The following is a 19,759-nucleotide window of genomic DNA, read 5'->3' as shown; positions in this document are numbered from 1 at the left end:
GGCTGCACACTCCATGGCAAAGGAAGACAACTATTCCCCCCCTTTGAAAGTCCCATTCTGGTCTGGTTACTTTATCTTTAAAGATGTTTGTATTTCTAAAGTGGCTATTGATGGTCCCAGAGAGGGTAGCAAGCTATAAAGGCTCGTTTAAAAAAAAATAATAACTAAAAAAAAAAAATCAAAGACATACAAGGAAAGGACAGGGAAAGGCAGAGCAAGGTCTATAATAGAAAGACATGAGCAAAAAGGGAAAATCAGACTCGGCTTTCCGTCAAAGTTTGAAATATAATTCCTTCACATCATGAAGTCCTACCAGCAGGGAATGGATTTATGATTTAGCTCTTTGTGCTGTCAAGCAAATGCAAATACTTGCCGGGATTGGTTTCCTTTTAATAAGACATTTTTGAAATATATTGCTTGCTAGTACCAGGGTTAGTTCTGAAGAAAACTGGAATTTTTGTAGGCTGTGATAACTTTTCAAGAGCCAACATAAAAGTCATGACCCTTTTCTTCCGAATATATTATTACACATTTTTCAGTCTCTATTCAGAATTTATTCTACACATTTTTTTTTCCTAGCTTACTTAGAAGTTAATTTGTTACAAAACATTTACATTTTCTCTTCCTTAAAATTAAACAACTTCACAAAAAAACCATGGAAAATTACTACCTTACTATTGGTTTCCTTTTTTAAAACTGTAAATTATGAAACAGGTATATCCCAAACAGATGCAAATATGTTAAATAATTGCACCTTTTATCAATCATTGCCTTTTCGTTCAAACAGAAAATAAGATGATAGAGAACTATATAAAAAAAAAAGTGAGTAGTTTTTTTTTCTATATTGAAAAAGAAGAGAAGAGAAAGATTAAGGGACATCTAAAAGCTGTGGCCTTGCTTGGGTGCTGTAGGATAGAAATATCCTTAAACAGAGTTAGCAGCTGCCATGAGGCACCCAATATGTAAGGAGGAGACACTTACAAAACCAGGGAAAAAACCTCAAATTCAAAATGTAAACAGCTGAATTTATGACAAGTGATTCTCAACAAGAAGTTTATGCTGCACATGGAGACTTTCTTACTTAGGGTTAGAAAGTTCAGGGTTGATCCTCTGGATGCAAATAATCCCCAGGATTTATCTACAATCATGTATCTCCCTCCAATCGCTCAAAACAGCTCCTTAGGTCACCAGTTGCGTGTCGATTTCTTTTTCTGAGGATCGTGTACTAGTGAGGCTGCCATGTGTCTAGCACCGTTGTTACTCTCTTGTTCTTGTTTCCATTCTCTTTTCTTCTGTGGCACTTGTACATGATTGAATTATATTTGGTTTAAACTTGGTTGCATTACATCTTTTTGCTTTTTGGGCTGCTATTTCTGGTTCTCTCCATCCAAGCAGCTGGTTTAATTCTTCAATAACTTTGGTAACACTGATACTTCATGGTCCTAAGGCTAATTTGTTCCTCTTAGCAGTTCAGTGAAATGGTAAAAAATCCCCCCTTGCTTTGTGTTCCTGAAAAAAAAACCCCCAAACCTTAATATCTTTCTCATTCCCTCCCCTTTCACTTTCTGGGTCTTACGCAATACAGATTTTTTTTTTTCCTACAGGTACAACATTGAGAAAAAAAAATCCTTTATGAACAAAGTCCTCTGTTTCTAAATTTATAAGACTAAAACTGTAAACCGATGCGATGTGCGAACGGTCATCGGTATAAAAGAAACGTTAAATAAATAAATAAATAAATAAATAAATAAATAAATAAATAAAACTGGAGAAGGGAAGATGGAAGCTTAAAAAGGAACCAGGTAGGTAAATCTGGCCTTCCTAATTTCTACCACATTTCCAACTATCATTTTGAGGGGGGAAAAGGCAATTAAAACGAAGTGAGATTCTTCATTTCAATAGGCAGAAGTCTCACTTTTTGTCTTGAGAAGGCGGAAATAGTAAGATTTCTGCCTCTGCTTTTCTACGGTTCTGCCAGAAAAAAAAAAATGTTGCTGCTTTGACGATTTGCCCTACTGCTTAGGAATGTCCAGCTCGGATCAATCAATTCAATCATTTTATTTGTAGGTGTTACCCTGTGACCGATATATGTACACGCGCTTTTCTGCCACGGTTCTATAAGACACAGAGGAGTGTCGTAGATTTCACAAGAGGCAGTTTCATGAGCGCCCCTGTCCTTTTAACCAGAAGAATTAGTCACTTTGATCTACAATCTTTAGGGTCTTCAGACAAAGGGGCCTAGTGAAGGCCTACTGGCCCCTCTCTCTCCTCCAGCCTTCTACAGTCATCTCCCGGGGTCAGACAAAGTGCTGCTTTCTAATTTTAGACATGCCAACACTGAAAGACAGAAGAGAGAGCTGGAAACACACGGAGAGAGCCTTGGGGCACAGGACAGTAAAGCTCAAGAAACCGCCTGCTATCGCCTTCACTTTCTTCCATCCAGAGTTATATTCTGGCATTAAAACCTGGTATGGGCATCTCTGAGGCAGATTTAGAGGCCAGATAGGTACCATGTAACACAGGCCTTGAGATTTCAGCTTTCCCCTCATCGGTGATTGGATGTTGCAACTCTTTTCTGGGTCTCTATCTCAACCATTAACCTAGCAACTTTTCATAGGGTAAGCAAAGCTCCAGATATTCTTTACTGCATCATAAATCACAATGTACGTATGGTGCTGGTATGATCATTTATTATGTGCTTGCATGACCCTATCTATGTATTATACAGCACCGAATTACTGTGATGTCTACAGCAATAAGTACTGATAACAAAATAATAATGATGATATAAGTCTTTAAGGATTTCAAGAGGATAATGTGCTTCTATAAATAAAATTGTATTTTAATCTTGTGGTGAAGTCTGAGGCTTTGAATCGGGAAGCAGCACAACAAGAATGTAACATTTTTGTCTAAAATATGACTTGCTGAAAAACTATTTCCTCTCAGAACTGAAGCTTGTTTTCTCAAAGGGAAAATATATATAGCATAAGTTATTGTCAAATAATACTGAAGATTTCAGAAGAGGGACAGCGACTTGAATTGATATACATATTTCATAAAGATGACATTTAAACAAATGTGCAAAGTGATTTACAAAAAAAAAATGACATTGAATTTTTACACTAGAGAATTGCATTCTTATTTTTATATTGAGAAGCTGTTACATGTTAGACTGGCGATATGATTAAAAAAAATTGTAATTCTCTGTTTGTTTTGTTTTTCTCTCTTTCCTGCTTGATGGAAATGAGAGCAATGAATCCAGAGAAAAGATTTCACTGGACAAGAGCACACCAGCGTCCAGGCCTGCTGAGCGTGATGTGCCACGGTGCACAATGCGGCAGACACTTCTTTGCCTTCTCTCAATGGCCGTAAAGAGACTATAAACAGTCAGAAATTGTTCCTGCCCTCCCCAATAATTCATCAGAGGATCTCAAGTTATTCAAGCAAGTAATGTGCAGCCTCAGATCTAGCGTGTCCCGCAAGGACCAAGCTCCAAGTTAATTAATAGACGGTGGCTCCTGCGAGCAGCCCTAGCGCCCTCTGTAATGTGATGAACTTCTTGTAGCGGTGTCACCACAAATGCTTCTGATAAGGAAAGTAGCCATTGGATCAAAGACTATATAAGCTTCTCAGTTTCCTTGCGCTGACTCTGCTTTTCTCTCAACTACCTTTGCTTTTATTCAGCTATTTTAACTTTTTTTTTTTCCCCTGCTGCTTTGGTGTTTCCAGTTCACCGTGAAGCAGCACTGGCATCTGGCACTATAAGCTTTCATTCGCATTTGCAGTGGGACGGTTTTTCCCCTCCCCCTATCTTATGCTCTCTCCCAATTTACAATATTTAGTCCGGTCACTGCAGCCACAGTCCTTGGCGGGGGGGGGGGGGGCCATGCACCAGAACTCTTCATAACTCTGTAATTATGGGCCCTAAATCTAACCCCTGTCAGGGTCATTTTCAAAGGAAAATGTAAATATAATAGGCAGTCCTAGCTTTAGAAACTTGTTAGAATAGTAGGCTGCATTTACATTTCCCTTTGAAATTGTCTCGCTATGTGGCCCTTATTGGCAGGGTGAGTAGGATGCCCTACCCCTAGGAGCTGTGAATGCTGACTGGGGAGCAGAAAATCTGACCTGGGACTCTGTCCCGGGGCCCTTTGCACAGCACCACCACGGAGTCACCTGGCCAGCCCTTGCGCTTTTATCCTTTATGATCTCCAAAGAGGTTCAGTGTTCAGGTTTTCCTTGCTCTCTTTTTGATAACTCTAAGGGGTCGATTTTAAGACCCGTGTGCCTGCATCCAGGCGCACGCACACGAATGCGCTGATTTTATAACACGCGCGCGTTATAAAAATTTGATGGCCACGCGCGCGCAAGCCCGCGACTCGCGCGCACGGGGGGAGGGAATTTTATAACCTACTCGCAACAATGCAATCGGCCAGTCCCCTAACCCTATCCTTCCTCCCTCTTCCCCTCTCCTCCCCGCCCCCTAAACCTACCCTAACTATCCCCAAATTTTTTATTTCCTACTTAACTGCTCCTCTGGAGCAGAAGTAATATCCATGTCCCCGGGACAGCATTGAATGGCATTGTCCCAGCCCGCCCCACCCAGACCACGCCCCCCCCGACCGTGCCCCTTGCTTCGGCGTGTAATGGGGGGGTTACACGCGTGGTCAGGCCCTTTGTAAAACGTGCGCGGCGCGCGCGAGGCCCGACCACGCACATAACCTCCCCAATCTTACGCACACGGGCCTTTTAAATTGTACTTGTAAGGGTTTGAGAAGCCCTGGTCTAGGGGCTGCCCCATATTTTATAGACAAATTAAATAATTACTCATTGAAATTGCTTTTCAATGAGCTTAAAGACAAACACCCTTCATCTCACTCATTATCAATGATAAATGCTTAGACTGGAATTAACTAACATCTGCTTTCTCTTGGCATCACGATCAGGTGAGTGACATTCAAAGTGGAGTTTTCAAATATTGGGAGCCTGTATCTTTACACAAAATGGAGATTCCATACCGATGACTTTCAAGATCAACATAAGGTACAAATGATGACAGTTGTGGGGTTTTTTTTGTTTTTTTTTTTAATTGCTTCACTCAGTGCACTCCAGCTTCTCTCTCCTTCCAAATCAGAGAGGGAAGTTGGTTTGGAAAGAGAGAGATTACCTTTACAAAATTCCCAACAGATCCTCTTTAGTGGAAAAAGGTGCTGAGTGACATTTACAAAAAAAAAAAAATGTTATTCAAAAAAAAAACCTCATTTTGTTATTGGACATATAAAATTACACCATGGAAGGGTCATATACTAACACTGAAATTTGAATATTTACTGCAAAACTCAATGGCACCATGCAGATATGCAGAGAAAATGGACATCAGATTAGGATGGGGGCAAACAATTCAGGCACTTTAAATTTTGCAAAAAGATAAACTAAACAATCAGGTAAAATACAGTATAACGGATGTGACCTTACTCCTCTTGGAAAGATGTGCTAAAGGCATGATCTCTCAAATTTAGAGAGCAGAACTGGATTTAGGATAAAGACATTTAACAATCTGGTTTTGGGTTTTTTTTTTTGGTTTCTTTTTTAAACAAATGTCACCAAAACAATAGCCAAGCCTTGAGCAGAGCTTGCCTGCCCAGACATACAGCCAGGTGGGACTCTTTCACTTAACCCTCGCCCCCCTTTAATTATATAATTTGTGGCCTTCCCAACCATTGCTACAGTACAAACAGGACAGGCCGAAATTACCATCTCAGCTACACAAACCCTTCAAAGCTGCATGGGCTTTCTGCTGAACCTCACGGGGCAGCCCTTCCCTTTGTGCACCATTTCACAGCAGAGGATTTTTCTTCTCACACGTCCGTAGGGATTAAGAGGTTCGGGATGGACGAACCCGTTGTTTGCCGGGGTCCAGAAACTGTTCTGACCAACAGAAGGCACCCAAAACCAGACATCATTTTATTCAGTTCTTCACCCACCACCACCAAACGGAGAGTCAGGTGCTCCCACCATATGTGTTTGCTCCCCCCAACTGAAGACAAAATTAAAATCGGATCGACATCTTTTGGCTGCTGAATTTCCCTTCATTTTTACCCACGGGGTACCATAGCATGAAGTTCTGCCATCAGTAATTTAGCACCAATTCTGAGAATCGCTTTTTTTTTTTTTTTTTAAAGTAACGGTAAAAAGCTTGAGAGGGTTACTTATTGGCTGTGTGTGTAACAATTACATTTTTTTAAAGCCTAAGTATCTTATAGCTTTAAGGCTGATGTTATAGATGCTTTAAAATCCTGCCATGGAAATTCCTCTGAAAATTTGGAAAGCTGCGAGGGGAGAAGGAGAGAGGTTAATCCTCGTTTAATGCAGGGATGCAGTCACAAGACCCGGGCCGGGCTGATTGTGTTTATCTCTCCCCAACATTTGGGTCTCCCGTACTTCACCCAGCCAAATGGGCTGCGAGAAGACTTGCAGATGGAGGCCGTCCTAATGCCTCAGGAAAATGTATTATTAATATCTAAATAAGTTCCCAATACTGTCTCTAAATCTCTCTTCTCTATTCCAGATAAATTCGTTTGAAGTCCTCTTCTGTCTCATCTCTTCCAGTGTCCCTTTTTTTTTTTTTTTTTTTTTAAATCGAGCCTGTTTCTAACTGGTAAATACAGAAGTCTTTTTCACAGCGGTTCAGTCAAATTCATGTCTCCTATATATGCAGCTTGCAATAAAGATTTTCTTAGCTATTTTCAAATATTAGTTAAGGTCCGACTTCTCATACAGGACACAGGCAATCAGACATTACTAGTTCTTCATTCCTTTTTTCTTCTTCCAGATCCTATAATTCTACATATTTCCCTCTTTCTCTCCTAATGCCTTGTATTAATTATGCTCAGGTTTCCCCCCTCATACCTTCTCGCTCTTTCCTGTCCCACTTGATTTAGGAAAGGGGGGTTTATCATGTAAGCATTTGCCCACACTGTATGTATGTATGTATAGCAGGTCCTCCAGCTTCCTTGTTCCCAACAGCCGGAGTTTGCTTTTGTAATTGTTATCTCTATTTATTTTTGTAACTCATTTGTCTCAGCCTTTTTTGAAGACACATAAGCTCTGTATGTGTGTGTGTGTGTGTGTGTGTGTGTGTGTCTGTGTGTGTGTGCTCAAACACAGGCCCCTTTTCCCGGATCCCCTCTCTCTCCCTCACGCACAGAAATATGCACAGAGGAACTCAGCCTAAAGCCAACCAATTGCCTGACAGCTTCCCATCTCCCTCCTGCCCCCATTATTTCAGCTGATCCCACTCACAACACACTTGCAAATCCCCGCCTGGTCTCTGTTTGATTACTTTGCCAACTTTAGGTAATCCCCTGATTTGATGAGGTGTCTATAGCCTCCTAAACATACATTTACAGAGAGGAGCTTGTTGGTTTAATCAATGCAGATTGCTCCTGATAAATTGACTGATATCCGACATCTCTCTTCTCAGTAAACAATGCCTCCCAGGTGTGAAACCAAAACGTGGTTTATAAAGAAGCATTCTCTTCTCCTTATCCACCCCTAGTGTCTAATTAAATTTGGCAAGCGCATGCCCAGACAATCACTGCAACTTCCTTCTGCCTATCAAACCTCTGAAAAAGCACATTAGCAATAATCACTTCCAAATGAAATTGTTACCACCTTGAGTTCAGAGTTTACAGAACAGTCACCCTGGCATAGATTTTGGTTTTTTTTTCCCTGTCTTCTTCAGTTTTTTTGTTGGTTCCTTATCCAGGCCCTACAAATTCTCCACTATCTGAACGCAACCTTCACACTGACCACGCACTGAAATGTTTCCTTTCCCACAACAAAGTAGTCATTATAGGCTGTGATATCTTTTACCTGCACCAACAAAAAAAAAAGATGAACTTTCCAGACCTCTCGCAGTCCGTAATATATCACAAGGATTCACCTAATGTTCAAAAATAAATCTTTCAGTATACCTATCTGTCTTGTGTTTTGTATTCTTTAACGCTAGCAATGTATTAACTTAACAAGAAACAGTAAGTAACGCTATGCAGGGTTGATTCAGAGAGATATTTTTTTTTCATTCTTTATGAATTTCTTGCCTCTGGACAGAAACGTAAATATGCTCTAGACTTTCCTTTTTGAGGTGCATCACATACAACTTATGCTCCCTCTGTTTCCTTCTGACAAACCAGGGAGTATGTGAGGTGAAATTTAGTTGTGTGGCAATTTATAGACTGCACCCCAATAATAGTAACATCAATAATAACAACTCAGGCTTAACTAGAATAAAAAAAAAAAAAAAAGAACTGAACCCTCATGAATATATGCCCAGGGCTAGCTTGAGTGAACCATTTAAAGATGAAAGGGGCAAAGAAATAAAAGCTCAGTTTAATCTGCCTGAAAAACCCTTCAACTTAACGTTTGTGCTTGAAACTCAGAGAGTGAGCAGTGATTGGGGATAAATACATTTCTTACCATGCCCTGGAGCCATTACACCCCTCACCAACACAGCTCCCTATTCAAGAGACACAGTTTTCATTACCTGCGCTAATAAGTCTTAACATTATTAAATGCCAACCAGAAGATAGAAGGAAACAAGCACAGGGAGGAAGCTTTTTTTTTTTAACGCCTTAAAAAAGTGCATTAAAGAATGTCATGCCCTGGCTTTTCCCACCAGGAAAACTGTGGGATAGGAGTTCTGCTTTCCAGGCTCGTTGGAAAACCACGTCATGGAAAGGGGAAACTCCATTGCCATCTCTAAACTGGTTTTTCCTTAACACCTACTCTTAGTATAAAGAAAATGTTTGCTCCGACCGCAGCATATGAAACAGGAAGTCAGCAGGAAACATCGTGCAAGCTTTTCTGCAGCCCCAGAATAGCTCATGACCTACTTGCTTTTCACACCTAGATAGTTTAGAACAAATGACCAGCTAATGACCTCCCCCCTCCCTGCCTGGACTGACCGCTTGCACCTACTGCCCACTTGCACCCACGTAGTAAAAGGTCAGCATAAACACTGATGGTGGAAAACATTGTAGCAGGAAAATATGTGACGTATGTATCATATGAAATGCTATGTGATCATTTGATAATAAAAGAGCAGCCTTCCCAAAAGCCGGGAGGAGCACGCTTCACCCTGAAGACCGGTCTGAGGTGTTTTCATTGCGACAGAAAACCATAAATATACCCAAAATAAGAAAAATAAAGAGAACACGCTTTTAAGACTTTTACACTCTTCCAAAGCTTTTCTGTTGTTGTGGGAGTAAACACATGTAGTGATACAATAAAAAATGTAGGGAATTTTAAAGCCTGATCAATTTTTTAAGGCGCATCTAAATGCCTTTACAAGGCTGCTGATAATGATATACATTGAATCATTTTTTAGTTTATGTAATGCTTCCTCATTCTCAAAACCTTTCATGTATTTGTTGAAACTGAATGTCTACTATTAGAACAAAACACACATTTACTGTGCAGCGTACTATTTGCAATTTTCAAAGCAGGAACTTCTCTGCGCTTTACACCATTCTGGCAGATGGGCATTTTTCCTTCCTTAGCAGTAACCCTAGATTTCATTAACTGTTAATACAATTTCATTTTGTGTGGACAGCTAAGAAAGGTGACACAGGTCAGAAAAATAATAGTGCAAAATGGGAAGTAAAATCCAGTTGCCTTATTGCATGCATTATTAGCAAGACTTACAATGTTTATTTAAAGTGAAATTATTCTTCTCAGTAATCTGTATTAATACAGGAGAATTTTCAAAGGAGTTATGTATATAAATGTAACATACTATCCTAGCAATTTTCAAAGGCCATTTACCCAAGTTAAGTGCACTCACCATGGGTGATACCTATTAACAATTCAATGGAATATATTGTAGCAATTTTCAAAAGCATGGATAAAGTGCATTCACACATGTAAAACCCAGTTTTAAGTGTGTAAATGCTTTTGAAAATCAGGCCCAATATGCATTAAAACCAACCATGTATTGGCCTAAACAGAAAAGGGGTAATTTTCAAAAGGATTCACATGCTTGTAGCTGAGTTTTACATGTATAAACGCTCATTGCATGTGTAAGTGGGCTTCTGAAAATTGCTACAATAGTATGATTATATTTACATGCCTAACTCATTTGAAAATCACTTCCATCATGTTCAATTATCTGAAAGTTTGGAAAATATGTTTTAAGAGATATGGTGGTTGAAGGGCACATATCCACATTTTGTTATAAATATGTTGTATCCTTCTACCCCAAAAGGCTTAAACCAATTAAATCTTTTCCATTTTTGCAGGTCTTGTGAACTTTTATTAATTTTTTTTGTAGCAGTTTTTAAAGGGATGTCTATTAGTAAGTGAGGAATAAAAAAAACGACTTAAAATTGATTGTAAGGAAAGGACAGAAAAAAAAAACAGAAAGTCAGCAACACAATAGACCTGATTTCCAAATGAGCACAGGGCATTTCCAAATCAGAAGAAAACATTTAGCAGCCCTCCAACGGTTATTCTTTCCCAACAGACGGTCTTATAATATTACAAAACTATCTAACAGCAGGGAGGTTTGAATAATTTATCTCTTTTTATTCCCTGCCTTAGCTCTTTGTCCAAACTTTTCTCCTCCTTGCAGGTTTTTGAATGAAAATGGACAGACCCTCCTCCATCTCTTGCCGTCTTTTTTTTTTTTAGACAGTCAGGGTTTTTTTTTTTTTTACTGTTTGCTTTTGTGGTTGGGAATCTTTGCTTATAAAGCTTCAATAGACTCTGGAGTCTTTGTAGCTGAAGTTCATCCTCAAGTTTGCAAGGAAAAGGAGTGGGGACGTGAAAAAAAAACAAAAAAACCCCTTTGTAGACCATCACTTCAAACTTAGACAAATGTTTGATCAGGTCATTGGGAAATAAAGTTTATTCTTATTTAAGAAAAAAAAAAAAAAGAAACAACAAGAATAATTTAATTGTCTGGCGTCATCTGTGTGGTACACAGCGACTGCTCTGAAGTCTCGTGACTTTCACGTCTCAATATTAAACTTCGGAAGTGTTGCATAGACGCAATCCAAAGAGCAAAACAAAATGCAGAGGATAAAGTAAATTTTAAAAAAAAGAAATCTGCCAAAAAAAGCAAAACTGCAGCCATCACCCATGAATTTACCAGAGGACATTTTTTTCCCTTAAAAATAACAGTTTGGCAACCTATAATCTGATCATCACATCTGAGTTGTTTCAAAAATCTAAATGTATTTAATATATACAAAATGATATATGTGAATCGAAATTTACACATGTGGAAATATGGATCCCATTTTTCTTATTTTTTTCTTTCCTTATTTATGCTTCATGTTTAGTAATTAGCCTTCTCACGGGTACACTCCTCATGAATAAAACAGAAAAAAAAAACTTGGCATTTAGGCTTCTAACTTAACCCTCCGTCGTGTCCTTCCCTGTCCTCGCCTTTTCATGTAGGAAAAAAAATATATTTTAGTTTCCATTATTTTAATCCTCTGCAATCCAAAATCTTTTCTTTTTTTTTTAAATCATAAAACAGCAAAATGTTTGTATTCTAAAAGAATCCACTCCTCTTCTGCTTTGTCTCCTACAAAAACCCATGCTCAGCGTTCCCTCCGTGAAGCCCATTAAGGGCCCCAGTACAGGCTCATGAAAGCCGCACCTAGGTAACAGAGACGGGCAAAGCAGTGCAGTTGCGCTCCTGCCAAGCGGATGGGATTTTAAGCGCAGGCGTTAGCTGCGCCGTGATCCCCGCGCACCTAGCGCTCCTCTGCCGAGAAATGGCAGCTTTGCGCGTGCTCAAAAAAAAAAAAAAAAAAGCAGAGCGCATCCCGGGGCTTCTAATTGATATTGATGACCCAAATCAGTCAACTGTCAGTTAGTGTTTCAGGGGACCGTTTGGAAATCAGGAGAAAAATCTGTTTAACAAATTCATTTAAGCGGTGGGTGCTGCATTCCCCCCTCCCCCCCCCCTTCCAGCCTGCTATAAATAATTGATCAAGACTGACGGGCAAATAAAACCTCCAGCCGCTCCCCAGGACTCGGGCAGGGTGGAAAATCGGGCTGCAGGTAGGGTTTAAGTACCTGAACCCCCGTGAAGCAGGAGCCAGCGGGAGATATTAGTGTGGGTCATGCCTTGCTACTCCTAAACCAATACTCACTCCTAACATTGCCAACCAAAAACACACCACGCCAAAGCATCCATCTTTACCACATGTCTGAATAGTCCTGGTCCATCCAGTAACTTCAAACTTATTCACGGGGGCTTTCCTCCATGGCTACTGCTCGCTTATTATTTTTGCAGTAACTGGATGGACCAGGACTATTAAGACATTTGGTACAGGTGGATGTTTTCTTTGAAACCAATGCCCAGTTCATGCTACACTGTATAACAGAAACACAGTACAGTGAAACCTAAATAAAATGCATAAGGTTTTGTACTATCAAACCTTTTTTGTTTTTGTTTTTTAATTAATTAGCTGGCTTTCTAGTTTTTGTCACCGAATCTCTCTCTCTCTCTCGGTCTTAACATGAATATTGAAAATGTGACTACGCACAATCCATAGCCATTGCTTTTCCCGTGGCTCTCGGGATTTCTTTGCCCGCTTCAGAGTCATATGGCATAGTGGAGGAAACAGTTTGCAACAGAAAGCACACGTAAGTGCATTAACGGTAAAAAAAAAAAAAAGGCCTTTTCCCGGAATCACTTTTGGCATGCAGCAGTATGGTACAGATACTTTAGAAGGCCATGCCATTGTGATTGCTTCCTTTTTACCTTTGTCGCCCAGTATCCCGTCTATGCTGTGCTTGGTTTTCTTTTCGCCCTCATCGTCCTTTTTCTCGCCGTCCTGCTCCTCCTCCTCTTTCTTCCCGAACTTGATTCTCAGGACACGGCTAATCGAACTCACTAAACCTCAGAAATGAAAAGAAACAGGAGAGAAAATATAAGCTGATTGGGGACAAAAGTCCATTTGTGTTGGAAAGTCACTGGGACAGAGAGCAGCCAGTTTGGCTCTTCCAAAATAGCGAAAACACAATGTTAGTAACCCACTAGAAAAGAAAAAAAACCCCACCCCAAAACAAAACCTGCCTCTTGTTATAAAATAATATAGGAGGCATCTTGAAAAGATATCCCAGTGCTTCCCCTGGGCCAAGTTACATTTTCCAGTTCTTCAAAAGACAGAAACCCATCTTTCTTCTGGGGAATATTATATTTTATTAATGCAAAATGTTTTCATTTATCAATTATAACACACTCAAGAGAGACCTGTAGAGAGAGACGCATTTCCTGCTGTCCAGCTTGGCAACCACATTTCGGAGAACACATGCAACCTTCAAACTCTTGTGGATCTTTTGCCGTATCGTTTAGGTTGCAGGAAACAAAGTGGATCTGTCCTATTTGTTTTTCTCTTTTAAAGTCAGTTGGAAATATACTGTGGGACTTCTTTACAAGCTTACTCATGGGCATTGTGATGGAAATGTTGCTTTACAAGCTGTATAGTGTTGACATAGAAATAGAGCTTGGCTTTCTTATAGATAATGCATTGTAAACTCTATTTTGCCCTTGACATGGTTTGCCTTTCTAAAGGTTCACCCTATCCTTCATACACTTTGGAAATGTGGGCCAAAAAGAAAGGATCTCTCGTTGGAGAGAGAGATATTGACCTGTTTTAAGCAACAATTTTATTCAGCCTTTGTTAATTAATCGTATAAAAAAAATCAGAGCATCTCTCCTGATAGTCCTTTCTAACTTCTGCAATAAAGAACCTATAACTGTAGACCTGGTGTATTCCATCATATTATTAGTAAATCTGAGAGATAAGTACATTATTTGACAGTTCCTCTGACTTTTTTTTTTTTTTTTTAAGTTTATGCTGTGAAGATGTGGAGTCGCCTGGATGTATGAATTTTATTGCAAGTATATTTTATTCAGTTAATTAACTTTTCATTTATTGCACAGAATTTCTCTAAAGCTGAATAGAGTTATATAATTTTAATGCCTGCCACCTTGTCTGTGATGCTCATTCATCCACAGAACGTAGGCAACACATTCTAGGCGCAGCTGCACTGACTTGGCAATGGACATCCATGTGTGCTGACAAATGGGATGAAACCAGACTCCTGATGGGGTTTACTTGCAGTAGTCAGAGTTAACTGTCTTACTGTAGGTGGGGCAAAGGCACAAGTGGGAGCTGTCTTTAGTCAATGAAAATCAATATGCATCTCTACTGTATTTGCCCATATGTTACACACACCTTTGTGAAAATGTAAATAATCTTGTTAAATAAGCGCCGATAGCATGATTTAACTCCAAGTTCGTTCCACGATATAAATCCAGGTGCGGGCAAAGCTAGCTGCTCACCTGAAGGGACAGTGCTGCGATCACAGTGTCCGTCTTTCAGAAGTCTATCTCGAATTTCCCAGCTAAACATTCCCGGATTTTCTCTCTTGTATTCCTCAATTTTCTTTTCTACGTCAGGAGTGGCTACCTGCTTTTGGGATCAACGTTGTCAGAAAACAAAAAAAAAAATCAATTTTAATTTAAAATGGAATGGAACATTAAAGCATAGACCTTATAAATAGAAATCTATAACATGAGAGAGGGGGTGGTTTAGAAAGAGTAGGAAAATCAAGAAGGTTAGCAAATTCCAGGAACTATGTGTCTGCTTCTCTTCGTCTACATGTTTTGGTCTCCATTGGAATGACTTCGCTTTGTTTTGATTTTCTGGTTGCAATGTTAGAAATTAAATCACAGCACTTCACGAACAAAACGCCAAGTGCACACATTTCCCAGTCGTGTTCGCTTTGAAATGCAAACCATTGATGGTCGAGTGCCTCGATGCCGGAGCCAGGACAAAAGTCCCAGGGTACAAAGTGTTGAATGTGGAACTCATTAGGGTCTTTCGTGTAAGCGCAGTTCGGGTTTGTGGATTTGTGGGAGGCTGGCTCGCTTTCAGCAAAGCCCCTTACCTCCCCTTTACCCTGAGCTGCAAACACGAGGCCGCCAGTAGTAGCTCACGTCTCATCGAAATCTGGCGTCGCAATGGTAAAAGTCAGAGAGCTCTAGGCACCCAAATCCATCATTGATTATTATAGATTGTGTTTTGCATGAAGTTAGCTTTTTTTTTCATTGGGACGAAAGCCACAAGCAAAGTAGAGGCTAGAAGGTCTGTTTTATGAGCTCTCCCTCGAGTAGTATGAAGGGGGATCCTGAACGAGACGGGCTGAACCCGAGGCGTCGGAATCACTAGCGGCTGGGGCCCCCCTGGAATCTATCGCCCCGTGGGGAGGATTTGCCGCGGCTGGCAGGAGAGCCTCCCCCGTGTACACTCACCCTGGGCTTACTGCCTCCGATCGCCCCGGGCCGGATGGAGCCCGTCTCCTGGTAGCGGCAGAGGATTTTGGAGACGCAGCCGTGAGACACCCTCAGCTGCCGAGAGATCACGCAGGGCCGGATGCCGTGGTGGGCCATCTCCACGATTTTGTGACGGATGTGGTTCGGCAAAGGCCTCCCATTGATGAACACCCCTCCAAGCTGGTTTACCCGGCCCTGTCCCAGAGGAGTGGACACTGCAGATTGCGAAAGGGGGGGGAAAGGGGAAGGAAACAAACAAACAAAAAAAAAAAAGATACATTATTTATGTGAGACAAGTGTAAGTTTTCTGTGCATGTATTTTACAATGAACTGCAGACTCCCAAACATTGCTCCCATCCCCCCTCCCAAAATAAACTTTTATAAACAGGAATTGTATGCACTTAAGAGCCAGGGTTGTAAAATGATGTGAGGACAGAGCAGAAGTACTCAGGGGTTCCCCCGATCACTACAAATCTGCCGAACACTTCCCTTTGGAGCAAGGGGCATTTAAAAATTTTTTTTTTTTTTTTTTTGCCATACAAGAGGGGGTAACTAGCCTGACACAAATTGGGGAGTTAAAACAGTTTTCTAAAATTAAAAGAAATCAATCGCTGTCTTTTTCACATGCGCCTTTTCGGTATAACATTCTGAATGAGGAAAGTTCAACTGGTTTTCTTACTTTTAGTCTGTTAACCCCATACCTCGAGCCAGTAAAGTAAATGTTTGATATCTGAGGTGTGGTTTTTCCCAGTCACAATCTTATTTTCGAAGCACGTTAACTTCTCAAAGTTCCCCTTGAGCCGCCCCGTTTTCTGCGGAAGGGAAATAGATAGGGCCGACCGGAGTTCTAATCCAGCCCCAGATCCCTAATTTGGTTTAATGTCTTGTAATGTAGATCTTGGAGCTTAATACAATTTCACAGCTTCAGAAACTGAAGAGCTCCACAGCATGATTTGAGTGTGAGTTAAAAAAAAAAAAAAAAAGAAATAATTGAGGGGGGTGGGGGGTGCAGAAACCAAGCTGTCCGACAGCCCCTCTCCACGTCCAGCAGGGACGGAGATTGTGCAGCTCTCGGAGGCTCACGGGGGAAAATCATGCGCCGCTAATTCCGAGTCACTTGGCCGACGCTCTCCGGGTCCAACCAGGCGCGGCAGAAAACGCTCAAGTGGCCCCCATTTCACATTCAACAAGCCCCAGAGCCCAGGCGCGGGTCCTGTTTCATTATTCGCAGTCATGTTGTGCAAATATTGCTGTAATCCTTTGAGCCGTGCCTCCGCCGCCTGTTTTACTTTCATTTGCTACAGAAAAGCACTTCAGCAAATCCCCCCAGCTTGTGTGTTTTGTTGGCTTCGTGGCTTTTCACAGTTTTATTTCCAGCACTTGATCACGAATCGCATCTGAATCTTGATGCTTAATACGTGCACACCGCATGCTCTTTTTTTTTGGTCCTTTTAATGCAAACAGGCAAGTGCTTAAAAAAAAGGGTAATGTGTACCCCCCCCCCCGACCCCCTCCCCCACCTACCTACACACGGCAAAAAAAAAAAAAAGATTTGGATAACTTAAAAACTTGATGAACCAACTGTTCCCCTCCCCCAAGCTGAAGCAAAATCGGTCTCATTCCCAATCTGACAGCTTTAGCGACCGTAAGTGAGCGAAAACCTCCCTTTGAGTGCAATAACGCACACCAGGAGCCTTCTTAGCACATTCCTAGCCACCTATTATTATCCCTTGAACGCTTCCAGGCGGCTTCCCCTGCGGAAGTTTTTCCACAGCGATGGGCAAGAGCCCGGACGAGCAGGAAGCACGCCTAGCATTTTAGTGAGGTTTTTTTTTGGAAAAGCACAGCACACATTGGAAGCCCGGAAGCTCACTAAGATCTCCTGGAGGTCATGTCATGTGTTAAAATGGGTCCTGGCTGCTTGAGCGCTGGATGAAAACTGGTGGAAAACTGACTGCAGGATTCGGCAAATGACTGTGCTGCTTGTAAGCTCCACGGAGAAGGGACTCTCTCTCTCTTTTGTGCATCTGTACAGCACTAGTGCCTGCCATCTAGTAGCACTATAGAAATTAGTACTAGCCCTAGTAAATGGTAGACTTAGAGACAACGTGACAAAAAAGTAGTACATCAACAGATAGTAACTCTTGGCTGTCGGGCATGCATAGCAGAAGCAAACAAAAGAAACCTGTACATTATCTATCCTGCTGGGCATGTTTCTGGGTGTCCGTTGTAAAGGCGATTCATTTCCATAGACCTACCTTCCAGTGGAAACCCGGTGCGAGGATAGTTCTGGCCTGGAGCTGGGCGCATCATCCTGGGGACCGTCCCTGGTAAAGCTGCCATACACAACGCGTACAAAAGAAGTCCCTTTCTTGGCAGGAAGGTTTGTATAACAGAACCAAACAAAATGCAAAGTTGTTGGGGAGGGGGGGTTGTTTTGTTTCGGGTTTTCCTGCCGGAGATCAGGACCGTCCTCTTTTCTTTGCAGCCCCACACAGGTCCAAGCTCGTGAAAAAGCCTCAAAAGTTAAAAAAAACAAACAAAAAAAAAAACAAACAAAACTTAAAGAAAGGGGCAAGTGTCAGAAGAGAAGAAGGCACTGGTGTGTGTGCTGGACAGGAGGCAGCACGGACTCAGGGAAGGAGATGGAAGTTGAAAGCTGCTGTGATGGGAAAGGGTGGGGGTCGCCCCTGGTTTTGCTTTTCCTCCACTTTACAGAAGTGATGACTTTTTCTTTTCCTTGGGGGGGGGGGGGGGGGAGGGGGAAGCAATGCCAGCTGAAAGGCTTAGAAGTTGTTAAAGTGACCAACTTTGGCGCACTGGCTGGGAGGAGAGAGCTCTGCTATGATAGGCTCTGATCTCTTTCTTTTATTCATGAAGAAGGAAGGGGCATCGCTTTGGGCTGAGGAGCCAATGGCGAAAAGAATTCTCCAGTGCACAAGCGAATTTTCGTATTCATTGCACTCCTTGGCCTCGTTTTGATGCAAAAACTAATATTTAGATTTTTCCACGAGAGAGTATGGGAGGCAAGGAGAAAGCAGAAAGAGTGAGAGAGAAATCCCTCAAATTCTCTTCTTGAATAAGGTTTTAATGCAATATTCCCCCCCCCCCCACCACTGAATAAAACAACTGCTAGAAACATACACTGAAAAAAAAAAAGATTTCACTAAGTGTCCGGGCAGCAGCATTTCTTCACAGCTACAAGACAATTTTTCATTGACATAGAGGGCTGATGTTCAGACCGTTTCCTAAATGTCTTTGGAACAGCCAGATTTCAGTGCCCTGGAATCCACGTGTGCTGGAAGCCAAACTTGGGCAAATAAATGAGAGAACAGGAAAGTGATGTTTTATTTAATGCATTTACCCGGAACACGCTGAGGGGGTCACAAAGCGTACGGATGCCAAAGTAAGTCGCTGTTTAGCTAAGTACATATTCTTCTACCATGCAAATAAACCCACATGGCCTACGATTCGATTTTAGTGTAGGAGGGTGAATGGTTTAAGAGGCAACATTACTAACTAGCCTGTTGTTCATCTTTCAGTATTGTCTGTTCTAGCTGTCAAACCATTATTCCCAATGTGTAAGCATTTTGTGGATGTTATAGTTTTCTTTTCACACTTGCTAGGTATTTTAACTGAAACCTTGTGTTTATACATGTTTCTGATCTTCTTCCTTGATTCCTGATATTGGCAATGTGGCCATATTACATACTAATCTCATCACTCAGTAAGGAGCAGGTATTCTGTGTGATTCCACTATTTCATTTTTATTGTAACCAGTCATTTAACAAAAACAACAGGGTGGGGAATGTAACTGCTCTCATATATGCGTCTCACCTTGATTTTTTGTGTGTTTCGGACACTTTGCGACAAGTGGTTTGCCAGGGGTCTTGTTCGCCTTCTCGGAAGCGCCTGGGCTTAAGGTGAACTTGTCTGATGATTTGAATGGGGTTTCTTTCTTATGTCACTTGATTTGCCCAGTGGAGTCTCCCTCCTTCAGGTGACCACTGGTGCGAGGTGGACTCAGTTCCTAGGGGCCCATTGTTCTCCGTGACCCTCCTTCTTGTGGGCAGCTTGACCAAATAGCAAATGTTTCCCTGAAGGTGGCTGCCCGAGGCTTGCAGGAAAACTCCTTCTCAGCAGGGAATGACGCCAGGACTTCAAAACCATTGTTTTCACATGAAAAAAAAAGAACTCTCTCTTTTTTTTTTTTTAAAGGACTGAAAACTTTTTATGGGACACGAAGCCCCTTCTCAGCTCATTTTGTGAAGCAACCAACGTGAGTATAGTTGCCAAAGCCTATAAAACTAGCGGTGATTACTTCTTGCAGGGTAAGAGCCAAGGCGCTCTTTAACAATATCCTATCCACATATTTCACCCACTATTATTTCACTGCCTAAG

General features: G+C 41.4%; 1 protein-coding gene across 1 annotated transcript in view; it reads right to left on the bottom strand.

Annotated features, from left to right (window-relative positions):
- Positions 1 to 17,805, bottom strand: part of PAX7 (paired box 7) — a 227,596-nt gene extending 209,791 nt beyond the window's left edge. Inside the window, exons 1-4 of the mRNA XM_029579010.1 lie at positions 17,617 to 17,805; positions 15,338 to 15,573; positions 14,366 to 14,495; positions 12,779 to 12,916 (exon numbers count right to left, since the gene is read on the bottom strand). Of these exons, the coding sequence (XP_029434870.1) occupies positions 12,779 to 12,916; positions 14,366 to 14,495; positions 15,338 to 15,573; positions 17,617 to 17,701 (589 nt within the window). The 5' untranslated portion in view covers positions 17,702 to 17,805. The remainder of the gene's footprint in view (positions 1 to 12,778; positions 12,917 to 14,365; positions 14,496 to 15,337; positions 15,574 to 17,616) is intronic.
- Between the last annotated feature and the right edge of the window lie 1,954 nt (positions 17,806 to 19,759).

Source organism: Rhinatrema bivittatum, chromosome 15 (genome assembly GCF_901001135.1).
Source record: "Rhinatrema bivittatum chromosome 15, aRhiBiv1.1, whole genome shotgun sequence".
NCBI classification, from domain to species: Eukaryota; Metazoa; Chordata; class Amphibia; order Gymnophiona; family Rhinatrematidae; genus Rhinatrema; species Rhinatrema bivittatum.
Note: the sequence above shows the minus strand (reverse complement) of the source record. Positions and strands in the feature narration are given on the sequence as shown.